Source organism: Capricornis sumatraensis, chromosome 4, assembly GCF_032405125.1.
Source record: "Capricornis sumatraensis isolate serow.1 chromosome 4, serow.2, whole genome shotgun sequence".
Classification (NCBI taxonomy): Eukaryota; Metazoa; Chordata; class Mammalia; order Artiodactyla; family Bovidae; genus Capricornis; species Capricornis sumatraensis.
The window spans coordinates 7,332,698-7,357,938 of NC_091072.1; the positions used below are offsets into that span (position 1 = coordinate 7,332,698).

The 25,241-nt window shown below is 47.8% G+C and overlaps 1 protein-coding gene across 1 annotated transcript in view; it reads right to left on the minus strand.

Annotated features, from left to right (window-relative positions):
- The window catches only part of CSGALNACT1 (chondroitin sulfate N-acetylgalactosaminyltransferase 1), a 327,536-nt gene that overhangs the window by 13,064 nt on the left and 289,231 nt on the right, over nucleotides 1-25,241 (minus strand). Inside the window, exon 5 of the mRNA XM_068970844.1 lies at nucleotides 13,460-13,561. Coding sequence (XP_068826945.1) covers nucleotides 13,460-13,561 — 102 coding nt within the window. The remainder of the gene's footprint in view (nucleotides 1-13,459; nucleotides 13,562-25,241) is intronic.

Sequence of the window (25,241 nt, forward strand, 5' to 3'; positions counted from 1 at the left end):
TGCCCAGAACCTTCTGAAATGGGGCATGTCTTGAACAAACGTTCCAGGAATTCATCCAGTACCGAGTGGGACAGGGGCTGTCTTCTCCCAGAGAGAACCAGAGACCCACTCTGGTCCCACGGAGCGCCCGAGTCTGCCTGTGCAGGGCTAGTGTCCAGCCAGCACCCCCTCCTGCTGGCTGCGCACACCTCTCCTGCCTGATGGCTTCCTCGCCCCTGGCTCTGAGCCCTCCCTCAATCCAGCCTATCCCACCCCCCAAGTTCTCTCTAATCTCGATGCCTCAAAAGAGGTTCAAAAACCCGTGTGGTGGTGGTTGAGTCACTAAATTGTGTCCGACTCTTGAGACCCCGTGGACTGTAGCCCACCAGGCTCCTCTGTCCATGGGATTCTCCAGGCAAGAATACTGGAGTGGGTTGCCATGCCCTTCTCCAGGGGGTCTTCCCGACCCAGGGATCGAACCTGAGTCTCCCACATTGCAGGCCGATTCTTTACCATCTGAGCCACCAGGGAAGGCCCTGCAACAACCCATTCCCACTGTCTGAAGGCTGTGACCGTCGCGGGTGAAGGCCAACACGAATGCAGAGGCATGAGCTTTACACGCGCAGTTGGATCAGCGGAGCCAGTGCTGCTGCCCCTTCCTACCTGCCACCTCCCCTTAGACCTGGGCGTGAGCTTGGCTGCATTTTATCCTGGAGACCTGGGCCCAACCCTGTCTGAGTCCGAGGCCAGACAAGGCAGGAGGCCCGGTGCCTGGCAGAGCACTGGAGGGCGAGTCAGGAGCCCCGGGCTGGGCTCCGGAGCCACCCAGCCCCACTGGGCGCTCGGCGGGTGCTGGGGACTAAACGTGTCCACAGACAAACTACTCCAGTCCAGCCCCGCCCCGTGTTACCCGGGGCAGTCACTCCACTTCTTGCTGCCAAGCCTCATGGATGCGCTCGGGCCCTTCACAAGCTCAGGTTCTACTGCTGGTGAGTCAGCCCAGCACCCGCTCTACGTGAGGGGGACGCTCCTCTTTCGGAACTCCGTCTCGACTTCTCCCCGGGCAGGTGGCCCCGGATCCTATTTCCTGACGTGCGCCTTGAGGTTGCGCCCCAAGGCTTCCCCCAAAAGGAATGGCGCGGCCTCCTTGTCCCCAGAGAAGACGTCCAGCTGACATATGGCCCTTCACCATCCTCCCACCCCGCCCCCCCCGGAGGTTTCTGCAGCCTACCTCCCCCTGCCCTACCTGGTCACTTTCCAGGACGGTTCTACCCTTAAGAGATGCCTGACTCTCCACCTGTTCGTCTGAGCCAGCCTCCCAGGATGCGTTCCCCGCCCGGGGGCCCGGCTTCCTCTCTGCTCGCGACAGTCTCACAGTCCACACTCTGTGGGGCCCGCCCAGCCCACGGGGACATCCGTCAGCTGATTTCCAGGGCAGGCAGGGCTGCCCTGCTGAAGCGTCAAATCCCGGTTCAGATGTATCTGACCCATGACTCAGGTGCCTCCTCCCAGAGGCTTCCCAAAGTCTGTCATTAGAGGTTTCAAATAGAAAAAATGCTTCCTATTTGAACAACAGCAAGTAACTTCTGCCAAGAGTAGAGGAAGGCAGGTCCCTGAATCGCGTTAAAAGACACGCAGTATTTTCATCCCAAATAGCCTACAGTTTATCGGTGCTGACATTCCAAATATTCACACAGATAGCGTACTTGCTACTTACTGTGTGGAATGTCACACATTCACACAAAGTCAAGTCACGGTGAATAGTTAAAATAATACCGGCAGCGTTAGACACTCAACTACCAGCGCTTCCCTGGTGGCGCTGGGGTAAAGAATCCGCCTGCCAACGCGGGAGACTCGAGTTCAAGCCCTCATCCAGGAGGGTCCCACATGCCACAGAGAAGCTAAGGCCGTGCGCCACGACTACTGAGCCTGTGCCCTGCAATGAGAGGAGGCCCCGCCGCGAGAGGAGGCACCCCAATGAGAGGAGGCACCCCAACAAGAGGAGGCACCCCAACGAGAGAAGGCACCGCCGCGAGAGAGGGCACCCCAGTGAGAGAAGGCACTGCCACGAGAGGAGGCACCGCCGCGAGAGGAGGCATCGCCGCGAGAAGCCCGAGCAACACAGCGAAGAGTAGCCCCGCTCGCCACAGCTGGAGACAAGCCCTCACAGCACGGAAGACCCAGCGCAGCCAAAAATAAATAAATTATGTATATATGGACTTCCCTGGTGGCTCAGACGGTAAAACGTCTGCCTACAATGCGGGAGACCCAGGTTCCATCCCTGGGTCGGGAAGATCTCCTGGAGAAGGCAGTGGCAACGCACTCTAGTACTCTTGCCTGGAAAATCCCATGGACGAAGGAGCCTGGTAGGCTACAGTCCATGGGGTCACAAAGAGTCGGACACGACTGAGCGACTAGCACTTTCACCTTCTTACTGAACTGACAGCGGGGAGGATGAGCTGCCTGGGGGCTGAGCGAGCGGTAGGGAGATGACTGAGCAAGAGCTGCAGGTCTGGGGTGCCGGGGGCCGGGGGGCACACGTGCCCCACACAGAGGTCAGTCTCATCTGTTCCGTCCCCTGGTTCCCCAAACCCTGGTCTGAAGTGAAAGTGAAAAAGTTGCTCAGTTGTGTCCAACTCTTGGCAACCCCATGGACTCTACAGTCCATGGAATTCTCCAGACCAGAATACTGGAGTGGGTAGCTGTTCCCTTCTCCAGGGGATCTTCCCCACCCAGGGATCGAACCCAGGTCTCCCACACTGCAGGTGGATTCTTTACTGCTGAGCCACCAGGGAAGCCCAAGAATACTGGAGTGGGCACCAGCTCCTGCCGGCGGCGCGGGGACCGTGTACTAAGAGGCTGTGCAAAAGCAAGAGCGCGTTCAGTACGGAACACCGACTTGCTGCAGTGGGCCGTGGGTGTGGGGACGTGCACAGCATGACCACAGGCCGCAGCCCAGACGCAGAGGCGCACAGGCCAGGGGCCGTGCTGAGCTCTGTCCATCCCCACCCTCTCTGCCAGAGGACGGGCATGGGTGGTGTGGACACTCAGGGACCTCCTGCGTCAGCTCCACCATCTCCTCCCCGGGGATCCACGTCCTCCACGGACTCCAGAGGAGATCCCCTCGATATTCGTGGTCCCTGTCGAGTGGCATCCCCTCCCGCCCTCCCGGGGGATGAGGTGTCCTCTCTGGGCCCCCAGGCGTCGGGGACCCAGTGCCTTCTCTCGCGCCCTGTGCACTTGACCCCCCCGGCCTGTCCTCTAAACCCTGCAGGACAGGGGCTGTCCTTACCTCTATCATCAGGGGTTATCAGCAGTTGCAGTAAACAGCGCCCGCGGGACACAGAGCACCTCCGTAAACACTGGATGAGTCAGGAGATGAGTCCATGGACTCAGACCCAGGGCCTGTGGGAGGTGCTGCCCCAGGACACCACCTCGTCCTCTGGGGTGGGTCTCCCTCCCCAGTCAGGAAGACGCCCCAGTCAACTCTTTCTCAGGCACAAACCCAAGCTTTACAGAAGATTACAAATATGTCAGTAAAAGAAAAAAAAAGAGCACTGAGGAAAATAAGATATAATTTGGTTTGAAATATTTCACTTATCCATACAAAGAAATGTAGTATCTAGCGGCATGTCCAGAGTAACAAGGGCTTCTCAGGTGGCGCTGGTGGTAAAGAATCTGCCTGCCAGTGCAGGAGACGCAAGAGATGCAAGTTTGATCCCTGGGTTGGGAAGATCCCCTGGAGGAGAGCATGGCAACCCACTCCAGCTAGAGTCCTTGGCGTTGCGAGGAGTTGGACACGGCTAAGCAACTGAACACATAGACAACAAGAGTTACTGCCTTGTAAGAAACGGGGTTTTTCACAGCATCACATTTTTTACTATGTAATTTCTTGTTATGAATCAAAGTCTGCAGTTCCAGATGGCCCCAGGATTACTTATAATTATTTCTTCTCTTTTTTTCTTGAACTGTAATTATTGACTGACAAAATTCTTGAGCTTCTCCTTCAATTCCTTTCTCTTAATGTAAGTCTGATGCATGGGGTCTCCTCCAAGTTAGGCATAGTCATGCTGACAGAAGTTAAAATGACCTGAGGAAGCTACTGTTTCAACGAAGACTTAATTTCTCTAATTGACTTGCATTTCCTAGAACTGCTGGCTTAAAAATGATAGAAGATCTTGCTGTCTAATGTGATCTACTCTAATATCAATATCTTCTGACCGCTGCAAGGAAATTATCTTAATGTGACACTTCCCACAAAAGCCCTTCATTAAAAAAAAAAGCACATTTAAAAATTTACACAGAAATATATATTTAATGTATAACTTAAAAATTTAAATTGAACATCCCTGAATACTGACATTGCTTATGACTTCTACTTACTAAAGGGATATGAATATAGTAAATAATTTAAAGCTAAGCATATTCCTAGCTCATTTTCCATAGCAGGCATTTAAAACAATTTAGAGTTCTCTAGTTTCTGAGCTTATATATAAAGCCTGCTTATGCAGTTGCTTTAGCAAGTTTCTTTTGAAAAGATAAACAAAATTGACAAACCTTCAGCTTATTATCTTGAAAAATAACAGAAATGACTCAAATCAACAAAATTATAAACAAAAAGGGGACATTACAGCTGATACCACAGAAATACTAAATATCATGAGACAACTGTGAACAATTACATACCAACAAATTAGATAACAGAAATTGATTAGTTCCTAGAAACATACATCTTATCAAGACTGAATCATGAAGTAATAGAAAATCTGAACAGACAAATAAGGAACAAGGAGACTGAATCAGTAGTCAAAAATCTCCCCAACTAAAAACCCAGGGGTGGCTGACTTTACAGATGAATTCTACTGAATATTTAAAGAATTAATGTGAATCCTTCACAAATGCTTCCAAAGTATTGAAGGGAGAACATTGCCAACATTATGAGGCCAAGTTTCCCTGATACTAAAGTCAAACAAAAACACAACAAGAAAGGAAAGCTACAAGCCAACATCCCTGAACATAATGCAAAATTTTCAACAAAATACTAGCAAATTGAATTCACAAGTTCATTAAAAGGATCACACACCATGATCAAGAGAGATCTATCCCTAAGATGCAAGGATGGTTCAACATCTGCAAATTAATAAAATGTGATACTCCACATTAACAGAATGAAAAATAAAAATTTTATTATCATTTCAATAGATGCGGAAAAAATTCAAACACCCTTTTATGATAGAAACGCTCAACAAATTAGGAATAGAAGGAATGTACCTAAACATAATAAAGGCCACATTCTATAAGTCCACAGCTAACATCATCGTTCTCTCTCAAAGTCACTCAGTCGCATCCGACTCTTTGGACCTCACGGGCTATAGCTCCTCTGTCCATAGAGTTCTTCTGCCAAGAATACTGGAATGGGTAGCCACTCCTTTCTCCAGGGGATCTTCCCAAACCAGAGATCGAACTCAGGTCTCCCACACTGCAGGCAGATTCTTTACCGTCTGAGCCACCAGGACAGCCCACTAACATCATAATCAACAGTAAAAATGTAACAGCCTTTCCTCAAAGGTCAGGAACAAGACAAGAGGTCCATTCTTGCCACTTTTATACAGCACAGTATTGGAAGTCCTAGCAAAGTAATTAAGCAAGAAAATGAAATAAAATACATCCATCTTGGAAAGAAAGAAATGAAACTGTCACTATTTGCAGATGACATGATACTATATATGGAAGACCCTAATGACTTCACCAAAAACCCATTAAGAACTAATAAACGAGTTTAGTAACGTTGTGGGAAACAAATTAACATAAAAATCAGTTGTGCCATTATCAGTACAGATGTATTATTACTGCTTTATGCAGTTATCTATTAAATGAGATAGGAAAAAAGCCACACACAAAAAATACGTTTTTACTGTGTCTTCTATTTCCCTACATAGTTACTTTTCTGGCACTCTGTATTTCTTTGTATGGATTTGAGTTGATGTCTAGTGTCTTCTCCCATCAGCCACAAATACTCCTTTCATTATTTCTTATTTACCAGTGACAAACTCTCTCAGTTCCTGTTCAACTGAGGATGTCTTAATTTCGCCTTTATTTTTGATGGATGGTTTTGCTGAATATAGAATTCTTGATTGATAGAACTTTACTCTCTGCACTTTGAATATGCCATCCCACTTTCTATCTTATAAAGGGTTCCTTGGACCTGTTGAGTTGCTTCACTGCTGCTGCTCATGTAAATAGAGGAGAGCAAATCTAACTCCACATTGGATCTGCTTCTTTTACTTTAAACTTGGTATTCTACCGCTTTTGCTACAAGTTAAAGATGTTGCCTACAACCTGAAATATGCAAGAAGACTATTCTCAGGGTCTTGACCTTTAAAGGTACAACGTTTCTCCATTCATATAGAGATAACAAGTTGCACAACAGGGAATAAAGTTTGTCTTGTTGGAAGTTTACAGGAACATTGTGACCTGGCCTAGCTGAACAGCTGCAAGGACAAAGGATTCCAACACCAAGAGGTTTTGCAACAACCAACCACACCCCCGCCCCTTTCAGTAAAAAAGGAACTTGAATTCTAACTGGAGGAAGATGGTTCTTTGGGACATTAGTCCACCACCCACTGGCTTTGAAAATAAAGCCACTATTCCTTGCCCCAACACAGCATCTCTCAGTTTACTGGCCTACAACATGGTGGGCTATACAAGTTTGGACTCAGTAACACAGATTCTTTTACTCTTTGTCTTTCAACTATTTGTTGCATTTCTTCGAGTTTTCCTGTTTGGAGTTTTTGAGCCTCTTGGATGTGTAGTTTAATGTTTTTATCAAATACAGGGAGTCTGGGGCCATTATTTCTTCAGATATTTCTTCCTGCCTCTACGTCTCTCCTCTTTCTAGATCGGATATCTCCCAGTATGTCTATGCTGCCATGCTTGACGGTATCCTACAGGTCTCTGAGGTTTACTCGGTTACTTTATTCTGTTGTATTTTTGTTTCTCAAACTGTATCATATCAATTGACTAAAGTTCACTGATTCTTTCTTCTGCCTGTTCAGACTGGATCTTGAGGCCCCAGAGTGAAGTTTTTATTTTAAATATTGTACTTTTCAACTCAAGACTTTCTATTTGGTTCTTATTTTAACTGATCTCGCTTTATTTGGTGAGACAAGGCTCTCGTATTTTTCTTTACTTCTTTAAACATGGTTTCTTTTCATTCCTTGAACATATTTAATACAGTTGACTTCGCGTCTTTGGCTATTAAGGATGACACCTGGGCTTCCTCAGGAACAATTTCTAATGACAGATTTCGTTCCCTGCACATGAGCCATACTTTCTTATTTCTCTGCATGCCTCATATTTTTTGTGTGTAAAGCGAAACATTTCAATAATGTAATATGGCAGCCCTGGAAATGAGGCTCTCCACCCTTCGCAGGCATCGTTGCCATTTGCTGTTGTTGTTTGTTTAGTGACTTTCCTGAACTAGTTTTGTAAACTGTACTCTTGTGTGTGACCCCTTAGTGGTAAGCTAGTGATTAGTCAAGGGTTTCCTTAAATGCCTGAAACCAACAAGTCTCCCAGTCTTTGCCAGGGGACTCTGTGAATGGTGGGGACTTTATGAACATGGCGGGGCATGCCATCAACACACAACAGCCAAGCAGGAGACAACTTACCCGAGCCATTACTTCCTGAAGAATCTCAAGGTCAGTCAGGGGTCAAAGTAAGGGCCTGCTCAGGTCTTTCCTAGGTATGAGCACAGCCTCTGGATCCCCAGGAAGGTGCTGGAGCTTTCCCAGCCCCTTTGGAGGTTGCACTGCTCAGACTCACCTCCTGAGCTTTTTGGTTAGTCTGCTTTTTACCCCCGCTCTTTTCTACCACTTCAGGAAGCCGCAATGTTAAAGACTTCCTATAACTGTTTTCTGACAAACATCTCTGGATAAAAGGTTCCACTGTGAGGGCTCTGAGTCGGGTCAAATGAAGACAAGCTTGTGAGGAGGATCTCCCAACGAAATCCCCAGGCAGGTCAACTAATGACAATTCTCTGAGAATAATGCTCTCAAGGAGCTCCAGCCATACACTGGCTCCCAGTGTCTGCCAAGCTGTGACTCCTATGGGCTGCTGGCCGTCAAGGTTATTGACGAGCTGAAGGCGGGGGGAGGGGTGGAAAAGGGGCAAGTTAAAGTTCCCAAAGCTCCCTGTTCACACCGAGATTCAGTGATTTAGAGAAGCGCTTTCTAGTCTGTTCCAAGCTTTAATTTCCATAGTCTTATAAAAGTTGATTCTGACGATTTTTACGAATTTTCTCATTACTTTTATAGAGGAGAATTTTGCAAGGTCTTTGTTCCACCATTTCACTGATACAGCCTTAAAAAAAACTGTTGCATTATATTCCATTGTATGAACTGAATTTCATTTAATTATTTTCATAGCATATTTCTCTAATTTTTACTTGGAAAAATTTAAACCATTAGGAAGGTTGTACGCATACTAAAGTACCTATATGCCATCCACCCAGATTCATCAAGTGTTAAAATTTGGCTGTATTTTCTTCCTTCCTCTGAACCATTTGAGGTTACGGGCATCATGGCAACTTCACTTTCAAAAATAAGGACCAAGATACTTTCCTTTATAACAAAATAGTGATGTACTTACACTCAAGAAATTTAACACTATCACGATACTACAATCTATATGCCATGCTCGAATCCCCCAAAGAACAACTTGGAACGCCTAAACAGTCACATCTGTGCAAAGAAGTGGTCACCAAGCAGAGTCGCACTTAGTCCCTTCTCTGGTAGATGCTGGGTGAGATGGCCACAGGCCTGAGAAGCTCCCTTCATTTGTGAGGCACTTCCCAGTGTCCAGAACTCTTTATCTTCTAGAAAGGCATTCACCTTGTAGCGTTTTTCATTTTAGCAGATGAGACTCTTATCTAAAAAAGTCCTTGCTGGGACTTCCCTGGTGGTCCAGCGATCAAGAATCTGCCTTCCAACACAGGGGACACGGAACTTGATCCCTGGTCAGAGAACTAAGATCCCACACATGCTGCGGGGCAGCTAAGCCCCCACCTCCAAACTAGACAGAAGCCTGCACGCCGCAATGAAGAGCCCATGTGCGGCAAGATCTGACTCAGCCAAATAAATACTAAGAAGTAAATAGATAAAATGAAACCTCCTTGTTTATGAAGAATATTAAAGTAACAATTACACTCAAATTTCAGACAACTTTCTCCCCAGTTTTCTTTAGGGATATTCTAATAAATTGCTCCTGAAGATACACATCAAACAAGTCCCTTCAAAGGGGCATGAAATGCAAACAACACCACAGCAACAAAGACTGGTTCCTGACAGCACCCACGAAACCCTCTCGGGCACACGGCTGCAGGCAGGATCTCGGCTCCAGTGCTTCCATCTCAGACTATCCTTCTGAAAGCTGCCTTCCTGTCCTCACGATTGGACAAAGATGCCACTCAGTAAATTAAAACTCATGCAAATCCATCTACCAGTACGGTTTTTAAAAATTTTCTAACATACAGCTCCAAACAAATGTCCCCAGGCTATGTCTGTGTGAGTTAGTTGCTCAGTCATATCCAACTCTTTGCAACCCCATGGAATGTAGCCCTCCAGGCTCCTCTGTCCATGGGATTCTCCAGGCAAGAATAGTGGAGTGGGAGTGGGTCCCCTAGGCTAGAACTCCCCATATGGGCCATGGACCACTCACATCAACATCACAAGCTGAACTCAGTCTTGATTCTGAGGCTTCATCTCAGACCTAACAACTCAGAATTTCTGGGGCTGGAGCTCAGGAATCTGCATTTTTAAAAGCACTCCACGTTATTTAAAGTACATTTATATTTGAGAACCACTGAGCTAGGCTGTAATTTGAGACTAGCTGAGGCGTAGTGCTAAAAAGCAAAGACATCACTTTGCCAACAAAGGTCCATATAATCAAGGCTATGGTCTTTCCAGTAGTTATGTACAGATGTGAGGGCTGGACAGTAAAGAAAGCAGAGCACCAAAGAATTGATGCTTTTGAACTATGGTGTTGGAGAAGACTCTTAAGAGTCCCCTGGACTGCAAGGAGATCAACCAGTCAATCTTAAAGGAAATCAATCCTGGATACTCTTTGGAAGGACTGAAGCTGAAGCTGTAGCTCCAATACTTTGGCCACCTGATACGAACATCTGACTCATTTGAAAAGACCCTGATGCTGGGAAAGATAGAAGGCAGAAGGAGAAGAGGGCAACAGAGGATGAGATGGTTGGATGGCATCACCAATTCAATGGACATGAACTTGAGAAAACTCTGGGAGATACTGAAGGACAGGAAAGCCTGGGCTGCTGCAGTCCATGGGGTCACAAAGAGACACGACGTGGCAACTGAACAACAAGTATGAAAAACTCTGTGGAATAAAAATCATCTACTGAGAACTAATTTGTTGTTGTTTTATTGTTGTTTTTTAGTCACTAAGTTCGGCCTGACTCTTTTGTGACCCCATAGACTGTAGCCCGCAGGCTCCTCTGTCCATGGAATTTCCCAGGCAAGAATACTGGAGTGGATTGAAATTTCCTTCTCGAGGGGATTTTCTCAACCCAGGAATTGAACCTACATCTCCTGCATTGGCAGGTGGATTCTTTACCACTGAGCCACCAAGGAAACCCAAGCGGAGACTAGAAAATGGTTATTGAGATCTTAGGCCTGGATCCTCTCTCAAACTAATGGGATCTCCATGTCAGTGCTTCTAAATATTTTGACCACAACGCTTATCCTTACAAAAGGATATATTCTACATCATCACACAGCAACCCCTCTACACACACACTCTCTGAAATTAAAGTTTCATGAAACAATAATCTTTACTACTCATGATACATTTTGATTATCCTATTCTATCTTGGTTTTTTTTTAAACACTGCACACAATCCACTTAAATCAAGTCAATTTCACAGCCCTCTAATGAATCACAAACTGCAGTTTGGAAAACATTGCTATGCAGCTGTCCACGGAAATAGAAAGCTCAACGCAGTAAGCACAGACACTGCACGCCAGTCACTGAGCTAGACTTTTTCAAGACATTCTTAAAATACGGCGTATTAGCTAGATTTAGAACAGTTTTGTCACGATGCTGATAGCCAAGTGAAATAAATTTCATTGAAACTGGTTTCAAATCTTACTATTTTCAATGAACAGCTATGGCTTTTTGGAGTGAGAATCTGCTGGGATGTTAAGACTAGGGATCTGAAAGTTACAGATGAAGTTCAGGTCTGACCGTCCCCTGGATCAGGAGTGGCAGGCTGAGTACCAACCTCTCTAAACCTCCACTTCTTCACCTAAGAAACGGGGTCAGGGAGTTCCAGTGATTGAGTGCATGCTTCCACTGCAGCAGGCACGGGTTTGATCCCTGGTAAGGGAACTAAGATCCCACATGCCATGCAGAAAAAAAAAAGGGCGGGGGGGGTTAATAACAGCTTCTATCTTATAGGGTTGGTGCAAACATTAAATGGTACCATTCATGTTAATAACAATGGTTTAATAATTATTAATAATAATAATGAGCTAACATTTACTAATTTAATATTTAATAATAACAGTTTAATATTATTCAAAGATGAGATGCATTTTAATTAAAGTTTTAGCATCTTAAGAGAATGATGAAAATAGGAGTTAAGTAAAGCTTCTTCTATGTGTTTTACATAGATTACTGTGTACAAATTTACTACACACTGGGCATTGTCCTTCTCCCAAAGGACAAACACTGAACATTTTAAAACTGAGTAAGGCCCTGTGCTGAGGGCTGGAGTCACAGAAGCACACGACGCAGTACTACGCCAGCAGCAGATAGCCTAGTCAGGACAGTGGAAACACACACCAGGAAGCGTGTATGAGAGATGCTGAGGGAGAGGGTGGTCAGAGCTGAGAGGGCAGGACAGGGCAGGGAGAGCTCCAGAGTGGGGATCTGGGTGCGGACGGCCAGACGGAGCGTCAGAGGAAGCAGGAACTTTCCTAGACAATCGTTTTCAATCCTGGCTGCATGTCAGAATCATCTGGAAGGCGTGAAAAAGATCCACACCTCCCGTGTCTACCTGCAGAGATGTTAAAACCTATCCACCAGCAGAGGACATGAATTCCAATAACTCCCGCTCCTCACTCCCAAGTAGAGATGAAAAGGATACTACAACGCGCTGGAGTCGAGAGATTTCTAATTCATTTACGTTTAGGATATTCAATTATTTTATTCCCTTTGATCTCCCTTCGGCAGGCGCCACGGCTTTAAACTGGTACTAGTTTAAAACTCTTTCAACTCCTTATTGCTTTAGAACAGAGGTTGGCAAACTTTTTCTATTAAGGACCAGACAGTAAAAAGTTTAGCTTTGTGAGTTACGCTGTCTCTGTCATAACTACTCAGCTCTGCAGTTGAATATGAAAACTGCCATAAACGATACAGAAAGAGGTGAGCAGGCCTTCGAGCCAATAAAACTTCATTTACAAAAGTCAGCGTGGACAGAATCTGACCAGTGCACTGCTTCAGAGGTCTGAGTAATTACTACCATTATGATCTTGTGCTCGGTAATACAAACTTAGTAACAAAGTCTGAAAATAAACACAAAGAGTGCACTTAGTCTCAGCATCTTATGCTTTGACCAGAGATTGAAAACAGAGGGACATGTTTATACTCAAACCAGTGAACCTACTCAGATGACTTCCGCCCCCAGAACCTCTGACCACCCTCCAAGACGTACGCACAGAGAAACCACCCACCTGGTCATTCACCTGCGGCTGCAAACCAGGACGAGTGAGCAGACAGTACCACCAGCCTCCTCACAAGCAGGAAATGTCACTGATGTGTACTCATTAAATATATGTTTGTTCACTTATTTGGGTAGGGGAAAAAACCCCTCTCTGTTGTTTTTTTAGTACACTTATTCCCCACGTAACTGATGAATGAGGTAGAAACCCACAAGCCTCCGTCCAAAGGTGCTGGTCCAACAGCTTCTGAGACTCTAGGGCCCGCCCCCAGTCATCACTGCCCACCCCTCTCTGATCTCAAAGCGCAGAAGGAGAGAGTCGGAGGGTGAGCCCATCTGCGAAGTGGATGAGACGGAGCCCTGAAGAGCGGGGCTGAGAAGCAGCTCCCCACATGGCCGTGCTCCCCAACTCCCTCCTTGCCGAGTGCAGTCCCCACACCTGCCGTTCACACGGTGGGTCAGAGAAGCCCTGTCCCCCACCGAGGCCACTCTGGGCTGTTGTCGCCCGCCTGTCCGAGTCGCTGCCCCACTACGAGGATGCGTGCGAGGCGGGCAGTCCCCAGGAAGGAGGGCACAGAAGCAACCCCTCAATCCCCTAACACACACAAGGCCAGCCCATCACTCTCCCGGGTCGGGCCGCCGGGAGCGGTAAGGACATAAAACAGCCTGGACGAGCTCAGGTACCTCCTCCCAGGCTCAGGTGCCGGACTCCCGACCACAGCTCCACCTCGGACTCACCTGGAAGTGTTCTCAAGTATTCCTTTGACCTCATCCATTTCTTCTTTTCCAAAGTAAACGACAGTGAGGTGAACCCTCCCGTCCTGTTGGATGCACATCTCCCTGGAAAACAAACACGGAAGTCTGGTCCTGGGTCCACAACGACAGGCGAAGCCCAAACAAATACCTGTTCTGTAAAGTGCAAAAGGGTCCCTCAGGAATGAGCCGCCAGCAAAGCAGAGCAGGGGACAGGACACTCTGGCTGGCTCGTCCCAGCGTCCATATTCCTATTTCTCTTACCAAGAAAACCACGGAATTTAAACATGTAGATCTGGTCAATGAAAATGCAAGATGCAAGAGGCTGCAGGCTCAACCTGCCTCGGGTCTGGCCTATTGGGGCAGGGATACAATGTCCAGAACAGCACTGGGGCTGTCCCTTTCTCTGTCATGAGAAGTCTATGAAGGACGGAAGACAGAGCCCATTGCAAAGATGAGAACAGCAAGGGCGAGACTGGACTCCTCGTCCTTGCCTTTTCTTGTGTGTGCAACACAAAACAGTCTTAGAGACTGAACAAGCAAAGGTTAAGAGACATTTATTCTTTGGGGGGCTCCAGAAACCCTGGGGACACCCAGCGTTATGGCGATGAGGGAGGCGACAAGCCAGAAGCACCGCTGCTGGACGGCACCCTCCCCGGGCGGGTGGATTCCCTTCCTGCTCCCCACTGCCCACTCTGTGGCTGATGGTATGTGTAAGTGTCGGTGCATCATTTCAGCAGATTTCTGCAAGCAACTTAAAGGTACCTTTCTACTTTGCTGCTGTTTAAGCTGCTAAGTCGTGTCCAACTCTTTTGCTACCCCATGAACTGCAGCAACACCAGGCTTCCCTGTCCATCACTATCTCGAGGTGTTTGCTGAAACTCACGTCCATTAAGTCAGTGATGCCATCCAACCATCTCATTTTCTGTTGCCCCCTTCTCCTCCCACCTTCAATCTTTCCCAGCATCAGGGTCTTTTCCAATGAGCCATTTCTTCCCATTAGGTGGCCGAAGTATTGGAGTTTCAGCTTCAGCATCAGTCCTTCAAATGAATATTCAGGACTGATTTCCTTTAGGACTGACTGGTTGAATCTCCTTGCTATCCAAGGGACTCTCAAGAGTCTTCTCCAACACCACAGTTCAAAAGCATATATTCTTCAGCTCTTAGTCTTCTTTATACAATTCTACTGGCAGGATGATATTTTGGGAAATGCTGATACCTTGCTCGTCCTTCCGCTTCATTCCTTTATTTTTGTGTTGCAACTTCCCTGAACCACTAGAGAATCACCCACATCAGAGTTTCAGAGTCTCTGAGCTCTAACTGCAGAGGCCAATTTATCCAGTGATTTTTATCATGACATCAAGGAGGAGGGGCTGCCTACCTGGGGTTGCTGGAGAGATCAGAGAAGACATGGTTCCTGGTTGTGAGGACAAACTTTCTTAAGAAATCGATGAGCTCAAATGAAATCATCAGGAAGCTCGTGGCACTGATGAAAAAGTACACGGAGTTCCGAAAGGATGACCGTCCTGCGGGCAGGAATGGCTGGCACCCTGAGGGATGTGCAGCACTGTGGTGCAGAGAGGAGGAGGAGGAGAGAATTCCAGAGGGAAGAAGTACCGGGGAAGGGTCTACTGACCCGGGCAAGAGGCACAGGCTTCACCTGCTCAGAGCCTTGGCTCTGCAAATTCTCTCTCGTCTCAGAAGAAGGAAGAGAAGATCTGACTCTGAAACCAGACTGAATGTGGGGCTCTGAGAAGCGGACAAGCGACCAGGAATGGGGCTGGGGTGCTGTTCCTCCTTCAAAACTGAGAGCTTTCCAGCCCCGCCCCTACAGACTGAGCTATCACCCACAGGGGGACAAACTTCTCTGTACATAAGACTCCTTCTGCAAACCTGCCAGAGAATCCTGGGACTCCTTTGGCTAGGGCAGAATAAAAGCACACACAGCATCAGGCGCCTGAAAAACTGTGCTTTAAAGTATGCTCACTCGGTGGAAAAATCCATCCCAGGATGGATCAGGAGAGGGTCACCCACTGAGCCTGAATAAAAAGCATCCTTGTTTTTTCTAGCAACATCTTTGTTGGCATTTTAAAATCCATCAAAGGACTTCCTGTTTTCAAGGAATAAAACAGAGACACACTGGACCTTTACTTCTCATTCACCAGCTCCGGCTTCCTGAAAAGGCAAAGCAGAATTTATTCTGAGGGCCACCTCCAGGCCCCACTCCATTCATTCATTTACCCCTTCCTGCCTTCATTCAGCAAACAAGAAGTCTTAACAATCAAGTAAGCCGTTTCTGCCCTTGAGAAGGTCTCCGTCTGATTGGAGACTGCATGATTAAAACTATCTACACAGCGGCCAACACACACTGCCTCCCAGGGAGGAACACCAGCACCATCTGTCTGATAATTTTACAAACTTTCGTATCCTTCAAAGCAGGTCTCTTTGGACTGCATCCTCTGAAGGACGAGTGGACAAACACTGAGTCCCATTGCTGTGCGATGCATAATTCTCACTGGAGTAAGACTGTAGAAGAATAACCACGTGTGGCTCTGTAGAGGGACCATCCAGGTTTCCTGGGATTCTCCAGAGTTTAGCTTTGAAAGCCCACCACCCAGTAAATGCCTCAGAGCAAACTGGGACAACTGGTCACCCTGCCCACTTCAGGGACTTGACAGCAAGGAATGGGCAGCTGAGAGGGGGAGGCACAGCAGGTCAGAAAACGGCAGGAAGAGGTCTAATGAGGCAAAGGAGGTGGCGGGGATGTGGCTGCTTTCTGATGGGCGATGGGGACGGGTACCGAGGTCAAGGCGGCATCCAGGCGGAGCCTAGACAGGCGAGTGGACGCCCCGCAGGTGGAGAGGACTGGGGCAAGGGCTCTCCCGGCCGAGAAGGTGCGAATGCAAGGGAATCACATCACAGTTCTTGTCTCAGCGGGGATGAGAAGAAAACCTACCGAGGCTTTAACCATGTCCCGTGCGAATGAAAAAGCATGAAACAGCCCGCCAGGCTCCAGTGTCTCCCTGTGGTCGGCGAGGACACCAGGGAGACATGGGGAACAGACAGGGACGAGGGCCCACCAGAATCGGGCTTCAGAAAGCAACCTTCTTTGGCTTGGTGGGTCCTATCCCCTCCCGCACCCCACGCTGAAGGGCTCACAACTCCTGGATGCCACGATTTGAGGCGCTGAGGCGTGAGAGTCAATAGTGACCCTCGACCATGGCACAGGGACACACACTCCTGGGGCCCATGTCGGGACAGCAAATGAGACCACTGCCAACTGACGGTTTTCTTCTCTTGAACACATGTTTCTACATAATCTGTGGCTCAAATGAGGTTAAAAACAGCCTCTATTAGGCCCCAGAGAGACCTTTATGGAAATAAGGTGAATGATATTGATTACCATTTCTCAAACGTGTACCAGAAACTTCCGGGGGACGGCATCAGAGTCTGATCAGAGAATTGCCCACCCAGGGAGAGGCAGGGGGAGAGGCTGGGAGGGGGACGGGGCTGGGTGAGCTGTGCAAGCTTTCCTTCCAGGAACACAAAGATGACAAAGGGCCTCCCGGATGGAGGCCCCCGTGGGCAGCCTGGCACAGCGCATACACGGCAGGGCTGGGCTGGTCCCCTGCCCACCCAGTACAGCCCACGCTGCAGCCCCACCTCCGTCTCAGAGTCCACAGTCACTGGTTTCTAAAGACCCAGAAATATCCAGAAACATCTTAACGGTGCTAAGCAGGAAGAGGATTTTTTAAAGTGCTGCAGGAAATTCAAGTAAAAGGTGTCCCTGATACTATGTTTAAATGTCATAAATGCCTTGGGAGGGATGAGAGAAGAGTTGGAGGAAGGGAAACAGGGGAACATTAAACAAAAATAGCCAGCAAAGTCTGAGAAGGCTCAGAGCAACATGGGGAAGGGTTCTCAGTCCAGCTGGAAGGTGTCAAAATAAAAGTCGAGCCAACTTGCAACTACAAACAAACTACACGAGGAGACAGACGCGCTTAACGACGGGTAAGCCGGATGCCTAGGGAACCGAGAAGCCAGAAAGCAAACGCAAGAAGAGTCTCTAAGAAGGCAGAATGAGGTGATTTTTCAAAAGGAGGGGGAGGTCAGTTTAAGCCAACACACCACTAGGCAAAGGGAACTGAATCTGAAGCGAGTTCTCCTGGGTGCACCCCCTCTGCTCTGGGCCAGGCTGAAGATGTCCTGGGAGTGGAGGCACCCGGGGCCGTCATGGGAGGGGAAATGGCTCGTGGACCCTGTGAGGTTCCTCCAGGGACCGGGGCCCCCAGACAGCAAGAGAGGAGGCACCTGCTGGAGTGATGAGCCATCTCATCTCCATAGCAACAGTGGGGTGCCAGAGCACACAGGCCCGCGGGCGGCCCCAGCGCACCTGACCGCAGCGGTCCATACGTCTCCTCAGGGTACACGCCAGTGTCATTCCCACTGAGGGCAGGGACAGCCCTGGAGCTTCAGCCGCATCACTTCTGGTCAGTCCAGGAACATCCTCCATCTCCTGTTCACGGCCTCTTCAATAAAGGCCCTGAGGGTCTCACGCTAGGAAAATTTTGTCTCACCCAACAAATGGCAGCTACCTTTCCATTAGCCACCGAGGCTGAGGGAAACGAGGCTTTCCATCTGAAAATCAAATTCCTCGCATAAAGGAAAGGCTTGTGTGAAAGCAGATTAAAGACGAAAGCATTAAAAATTAGAGGGCAGCGAATACCCTGAGAAAACCTACAAAATCCATAAGTAGGTCCGAGAAACAGAGAAATCAGTAACAAAGCAGCAATTAGAACACCAAAAAACTCCCTGAAATGAAAGAATCCACTACAACAAATGAGAGCGTCAATTCCTAGGCAGACTGGTAAGAAGTCCAGGGTCCCCAAGGAGGAAAAAGGGGTCTAGGGCTCTCAAAGTGGAGATAGGGGTCTGGAATTCTCAAGAAGGAAGAAAAGGACAAACTTTTTTTTTCTCTCTCTCTACATTCCTTAGTCTTAGTCACATAAAACGTTTTTATCTTTAAGCCCGGAACTGATGATTACACAACTAGCAACTGGGTTTGGACTCTGTGCTAAGGATTATATAGCAGGCATGTATCCTGCTTGAGGACAGTTTCTCCTTCCTGAGGGCCTTCTGGCTAATCCTGTTATCTTGAAATGCGGATTGTGGGAGTAGGTCTAGTAAGATCTTTGCAAACCTCCGGACATTCTTTCGATTTATTGTAGTAACTAATTGGAGAGTATATAACTCTATTGCTAACATTAGCAAGGCGGGCACTCTTTCTGCCCCCTTCTGATGTCTGTGTCAGAAGCTTTCTCTATCTCTTTTATGCTTTAATAGAACTTTATTACCCCAAAGCTCTGAGTGACCAAGCCTTGTCTCTGGCCCTGGATTGAATCCTTCTCCTCCGGAGGCCAAGAATCCCAGCATCTTTTGGGGTTCAGCAACAATCTTCCACAGACAAGGAAACGGAATTACAGGAGACAGGAAAACAAGACCCTGAGCTGAGACGCATTCTGGTTAAGGGACCACGACTCACGATGAAGGCAGGCATTCTTCTGTCAACTTCAGGAAAGACAAAGCAAAGCAGGCCTCACACTTCTCCACGGCGTCGTCATATGCAGAAGAACCTCCACAACCTCCCAAGGAAAGGAAACGCATCCAAGAGCGTTAAGCCCAGCCACGGCACCCTTAAACTGCGCAGATGACAAGTAGGCTTTCTGTTCTCAGGCACTCAGGACCCTTCTTGAAGAGACACCTTGACCATGAAATCCAGACACCCTAAACCTCAGGAATGAAGGCATCACTGTCAGCGCACTGCTGATAAAGGCCCTAAATCCACTGACGCACAGGAGCCGTGGTTACGACAGATTGTCAGGGCTGCAAACCCCACTGAGGTAAAAATAACAGGCAGCTGAGACATGGGGAGATGGGCCCCAGAGAGGGAGGAAACATAACCGTGCTCCTCTCTTCTTCTTACCGGGATTTTTCGGTTGATCTAGCCTAACATTAATATATGGGGTAGAGATACATATGACGATTTCTGCCGGGAGCCACCACGGGAGATCCCACCCATGACAAGGTCACGTGGAAGAGAACTGTTAAGCAAGGCTTCAGGACTCAACGGGCTCCCTAGGCATTCTCGAGCATCTACCCCAAAACCAGAATCTGTTTTACTATTTCATGACTTTCACCAACTCCTCTGACATTAACAGGGGGCTATTCCTGACCACCTTTCTCTGGAAAAAATTAACTTAGGGCTATAGCTAATAAGTCTCCTGGACATGAGAGGAATATGTGCAATCAAAACCCCTCTGTTGGCATTATAACTTGCTTGGCAGGTATATCCAGACTCTTGCAGCTACGCATATGATTATTTACATCCTCCCAACTGTGAGAGGCATGGAAAGCCTAAAACATAGAGCCTTGTAAAGAGTTAAAAGTTATTAAGAGTAGTGCTAGGCATAGGATTTCATTATTGGGCCAATGCTTGTTGCTAAGTTCCCATATCTCTTATCCACTGTGCACCTGGGAGTGCATTAGTTAACACAGTTGGAAAGTAAGAAAAACAAGTGTAGCCTTGAAATTAACCACATCAGACTTTTGAGCTAATTGATTCTTTCTTGTAACTCACTACACCTTTGCTTCCTGAAAATGTAACTCTGTTTAATACTTTTTGAGGCTGACATAGATTAGAAATATAAGAAAAAACATTTCAAGGGAAAAGTATGTTTTTTGGTTGAACAGCCTTTATCAAAAGAGGGTCATAAAATGTTCACAGGCCTCCAAGGCCAGAAGATAATGTACACAATATTGTTTTTGGAAAAGGTTTGCAAAAATAATCCTGGTTTTGATAAAGACAAAACAGATGTAATGTTTGGGCTGACTGTGTATGACTTTGCATCTTTCATTTCCCTCTATGTATAAGACAAGGTATAAAAGTACCTTTTAATAATAAAGCTATTGGGCCTCGCTTGAAAAAGCTTGGTCACCCCGTGTTTTTCTTTTTTCTCTTTTTTCTCTCTTACTTTTTTTTCCAGGCTGATCCCTTGGAGCATAGAGGCTCCCTGCGTTCACTTATCCGCCCAGGTTTCTAAGACCTGAATGAGAAGATGTTCTGCGTCTTCACTCCCTCGGGAAACCGAGAAGGCACCTGTGGCCTCCGTGAACAGGGCGAACTTCCTGTCTCGAAGTTTTATTGGCTTTCTATGTAAACCAAGGAATATCAGCCTCTTTCTCTCCTCTATTTTTGTATCTACAATATTCTTTCCTTATCTCTCTCTAAATCATCCACCGACGTCGTTTTTCCTTCAAGTTCCCCTGGATCCTGCGGGGGCTGGACTCCGGCAGATTTCAGTCTGCTCAGCTTCGTAAAACACGTTTTACCTTCAGAGCCATCTGTAATCAGACCTCTAATTAGACAGAACTAGTATCTCTCTCTCTCTCTCTCAGATTTTTGGATGTGCTGGGTCTTCACTGCTGCCTGTAGGCTCTCTCCGGTTGCGGCAAGCGGGGGCGACTCTCTAGTTCTGGGGCATGAGCCTCTCATCGTGGAGGCCTCTCTTGTTTCGGAACATGGGCTCCGGGGTGCGCAGGCCCAGTAGGTGTGGTACATGGGCTTAGCTGCTCCATAGCAGATTTTCCCAGACCAAGGATCGAACCCACGTCCGTTGCATTGGCAGGCAGATTCTTAATCCACTGGATGACCAGGGAAGCCCCAGGAACTAATACCTCTTATAGCACAGAAACATTTTCTCAAAGAGCAGTAATTCCTTCTGTCATAATGCAGATTCTTTTCTATAAGTTTCAGTTTCAGTTCAGTCGCTCAGTTGTGTCCGACTCTTTGCGACCCCATGAATTGCAGCACACCAGACCTCCCTGTCCTTCATCAACTCCGGGAATTCACTCAAACTCACGTCCATCGAGTCGGTGATGCCATCCAGCCATCTCATCCTCTGTCGTCCCCTTCTCTTCCTGCCCCCAATCTCTCCCAGCATCAGGGTCTTTTCCAATGAGTCAACTCTTTGCATGAGGTGGCCAAAGTACTGGAGTTTCAGCTTTAGCATCAGTCCCTCCAATGAACACTAAGGACTGATCTCCTTTAGGATGGACTGGTTGAATCTCCTTGCAGTCCAAGGGACTCTCAAGAGTCTTCTCCAACACCACAGTTCAAAAGCATCAATTCTTCAGCGCTCAGCTTTCTTCACAGTCCAACTCTCACATCCATAACATGACCACTGGAAAAACCACAGCCTTGACTAGATGGACCGTTGTTGGCAAAGTAATGTCTCTGCTTTTCAATATGCTATCTAGGTTGGTCATAACTTTCCTTCCAAGGAGTAAGCGCCTTTTAATTTCATGGCTATAGGTTTAAGTGAGGAAAAACTTAATTCTCTCATTAAAAATAGAACATAGAGCACGTCTCATACTGAATGACATTTCAAATGTGTTATTTTTCTATCTGTAGACGTGCAAAGAAAGGTGCCAAGAATGTTTAATTAATGTTTAAAATGGCTAATTTAGGGAAACAGGGCCAAACATGAGTTTTTAAATAACTTATTCCTGGTTGTGTTCTACCATGTAAACATCTCATTATAGCCATGTATCACTTTCACAAATGTAAAAGTCAGGTTTAAATTATAAAAGCAAAAAAAAAAAAAGAAAAAAAACTTCCATTGAATTTTTAAACAAAGCATAAAAAATAAGGCAATGGTATAAACACTTCCAGAACAATATAAAAATGTCTTAAGACAGAGAGAATCCGAAAGAGGAAAAAAGATCACGCATGGTTCCACTTTTCGTGACTACCAGAATGGTTCAGAATCAGTAGCAACAGTTTCCACTCCTGGATGGAAGTGGCTTCACACAGACAACACCGAACACTGAATAAACATCAGCTTGTATTCTCTCCCAATACTCTTATGATCATTTTACACTGAATAAACATCAGCTTGTATTCTCTCCCAATACTCTTATGATCATTTTAATTGCATTTAAATATTTAATTGACCAGAGTTTACTCTGGCTTTTGGTGAGAAGTCAGAATGAAATTTTTTCTACCGTTTGGTCAGTTGTGCTAAAGCCATGTACCGAATGACTGATCCATTTCCTGCTGGACAACTTGAAATGTCACCTTCACCAAGTTCTGACTCGAAATTGAATAGCTCCAGGTATTGGGGCTAAAGGAAATCAACCCTGCATATTCATTGGAAGGGCCGATGCTGAAGCTGAAGCTCCAATACTTTGGCCACCTGATGTGAAGACCCGATTCAACAGAAAAGACCCCGATGCGCAAAGGCAGGAGGAGAAGGAGATGACAGAGGATGAGATGGTTGGATGGCATCATCAGCTCAATGGACATGAGTCTGAGCAAACTCCTTGAGACAGTGAAGGATGGGGAGGCCTGGCATGCTGCAGTCCATGGAGTCGCAGGACACGACTAAGCGACCGAACAACAAGAACAAGAAGGTTTTAGGCTTCCCAAGTGGTGCTGGAGGAAAGAATCTGCCTGTCAGTGGAGGAAACGTAAGAGACTTGGGTTTGATCCCTGGGTCTGGAAGATCCCCTGGAGGAGGAAATGGCAACCCACTCCAGTATCCTTGCCTGGAGGGTCCCATGGACAGAGGAACCTGGCGGGCTACAGTCCACAGGGTCACAAAGAGTTGGACACGACTGAGTGTCTGAGCACAGGTTTAAGTATCCCATCTCAGCCCAACTTTTCAGAGACCTCAGTATGCTCAGAAGCTGCTGGACCACGGAGCAGACTCTGCTGTCAGCTCTGCTCAAGCGCCCTCCGTTGAGGAAGTCTTTCTCCTCCTGCTTTCCCGGCCTCTACTTCTAACTGTGTGACTACACTCCTCTCTGCGTGAAGCCAGGCTCCTCTCATCCCCTGCAGTCTGGTCAAGGGTCTGGTGCACACAAGGGCCCCCCCGGTCCCCAAGGACCCCACTGCCCATGTGTGACAACAGGGAAGGGAACAGTGCCAGGCAAGAGAAAGGGGCCTTGAATTTTTGTTTTTAAAGCTTTAACTAGAATTAATTTTCATTTAAGGTACTAGGTACTCATTACCTTTTTCAACAATATTTCCCTTCCAGTGTTACTCCTACTGTTAATTATCGGCCATCCTCATGACACCAAGGCAGTAACTGAACTGGGGAAGCCCAGGAGAATTCTGCTCTCTCAGGTTCGGGGCCCTGCAGGGAGGGCTTGGCCAGATCCCGAGCAGACAGCCCTCCAGGGTGAGCACCGCCTCTCGAGTCCAGTTCACCAGGGAGAGGCCTGGGTGCTGAAGCCAGCCTCAGGGCCCTGCAAGCTCCAGGGAGCTTCCTGGCCCACGGATCTCACTGTAAACTCGTCCTGGGAGTGGGCACACCAGCCTCGGGAGCAATGGCTGGCCTTCCCTTCCGGCCTGGTGCCCACCGCCGGGTCAGCCCCCCTCAGCATGTATGCTTCCACCAGCACACTGGGCCGGTCCGAAGAGAAGGCAGAGAGGGACACGGGTGCACCCGGGGAGGCTAAAGGGAGCCAAGCACCAGCCACTTCAGGGCTGGAGCCAGAGGGGCATTGCTGACAGGCAAGGGGTGTGCCCCAGCGTGTTCTGCAGAGGAGGAAAGGGGAGCTCAGCCCAGCCAGCCCCTTGGGACAGCACGGCTGAAGGCAGCTCCTGATCCAGAGAAGAGAGAGGGAGCCCAGAACCAGAGCCCTGGGCAGAAATTACGTGGAGACGACTTCAGGTCCAAACGACCGCCAGCTTCCTCTCCAGAGCGGCAGCCTGCCCTGGGGCACAGGCAGTGACCTGGTCCACACCGGGTAGACACTGAGTACACAGCCGGCCCACCCCAGGTTCGGGCAGTTAGAACCGGGTGTTCAGGAGCGCCACCGCAGGATTCTGAATGAAGGGACGGTCAGACCCCCAGAGACTCTGGATTGTGACCTTAACATTTAGCTAGAAAAGCGTTACTCTTTCAAGTTGGTGAAAATTTATTAAGGACCCATTTACAAAGCTCAGCCTATTCCCTGGTGACTCAGATAGTAAAGAATCTGCTTGCAGTGCAAGAGACCGGAGTTCAATCCCTGGGTCAGGAAGATCCCCTGGAGAAGGACATGCCATCCCACTCCAGTACTCTTGCCTGGAGAATCCCATGGACAGAGGAGTTGGGCGGGCTACAGCCCATGGGGTTGCAAGAGTCAGACACGACTGAGCGACTTCACTTTCGCTTTACAAAGCTTAATGACGGGGTGTAGGCAGGACTCAGGGATGAGAGCAGCAGGCCTCCCGGTGCCCGCAGAGGCGTTCCCATCTCTAGGCCTGGACATGCCAGTGGGGAAGGTTCCGGGAGCTGGAATGAGCCCATCTCGACAGGAGGGCCATCTCGACAGGAGCTGTCACCTCTGCTTGAGGGATACATTCAGACTGAGGTTACAAGACAGCAAGGGATCTTGGCACACAAGTGCTGGGCTTCCCGGGATCCAGCACACAGTGACGGGCTTTGTTTACTCCCATCTCTGAAACCCGGCCAGGGAGTTGAGGAGGGTTTCTCTTCAACTATGCTCACGACCCAGAATGTGGACAAGTATCAACCACACCCTTATATTGAGCATTACTGGCTTTTAATCCCTGATAGCTCAGTTGGTAAAGAATCTGCCTGCAATGCAGGAGACCCGGGTTCGATCCCTGGGTTGGGAAGATCTGCTGGAGAAGGGATAGGTTACCCACACCCCAGTATTCATGGGCTTCCTTTATGGCTCAACTGGCAAAGAATCC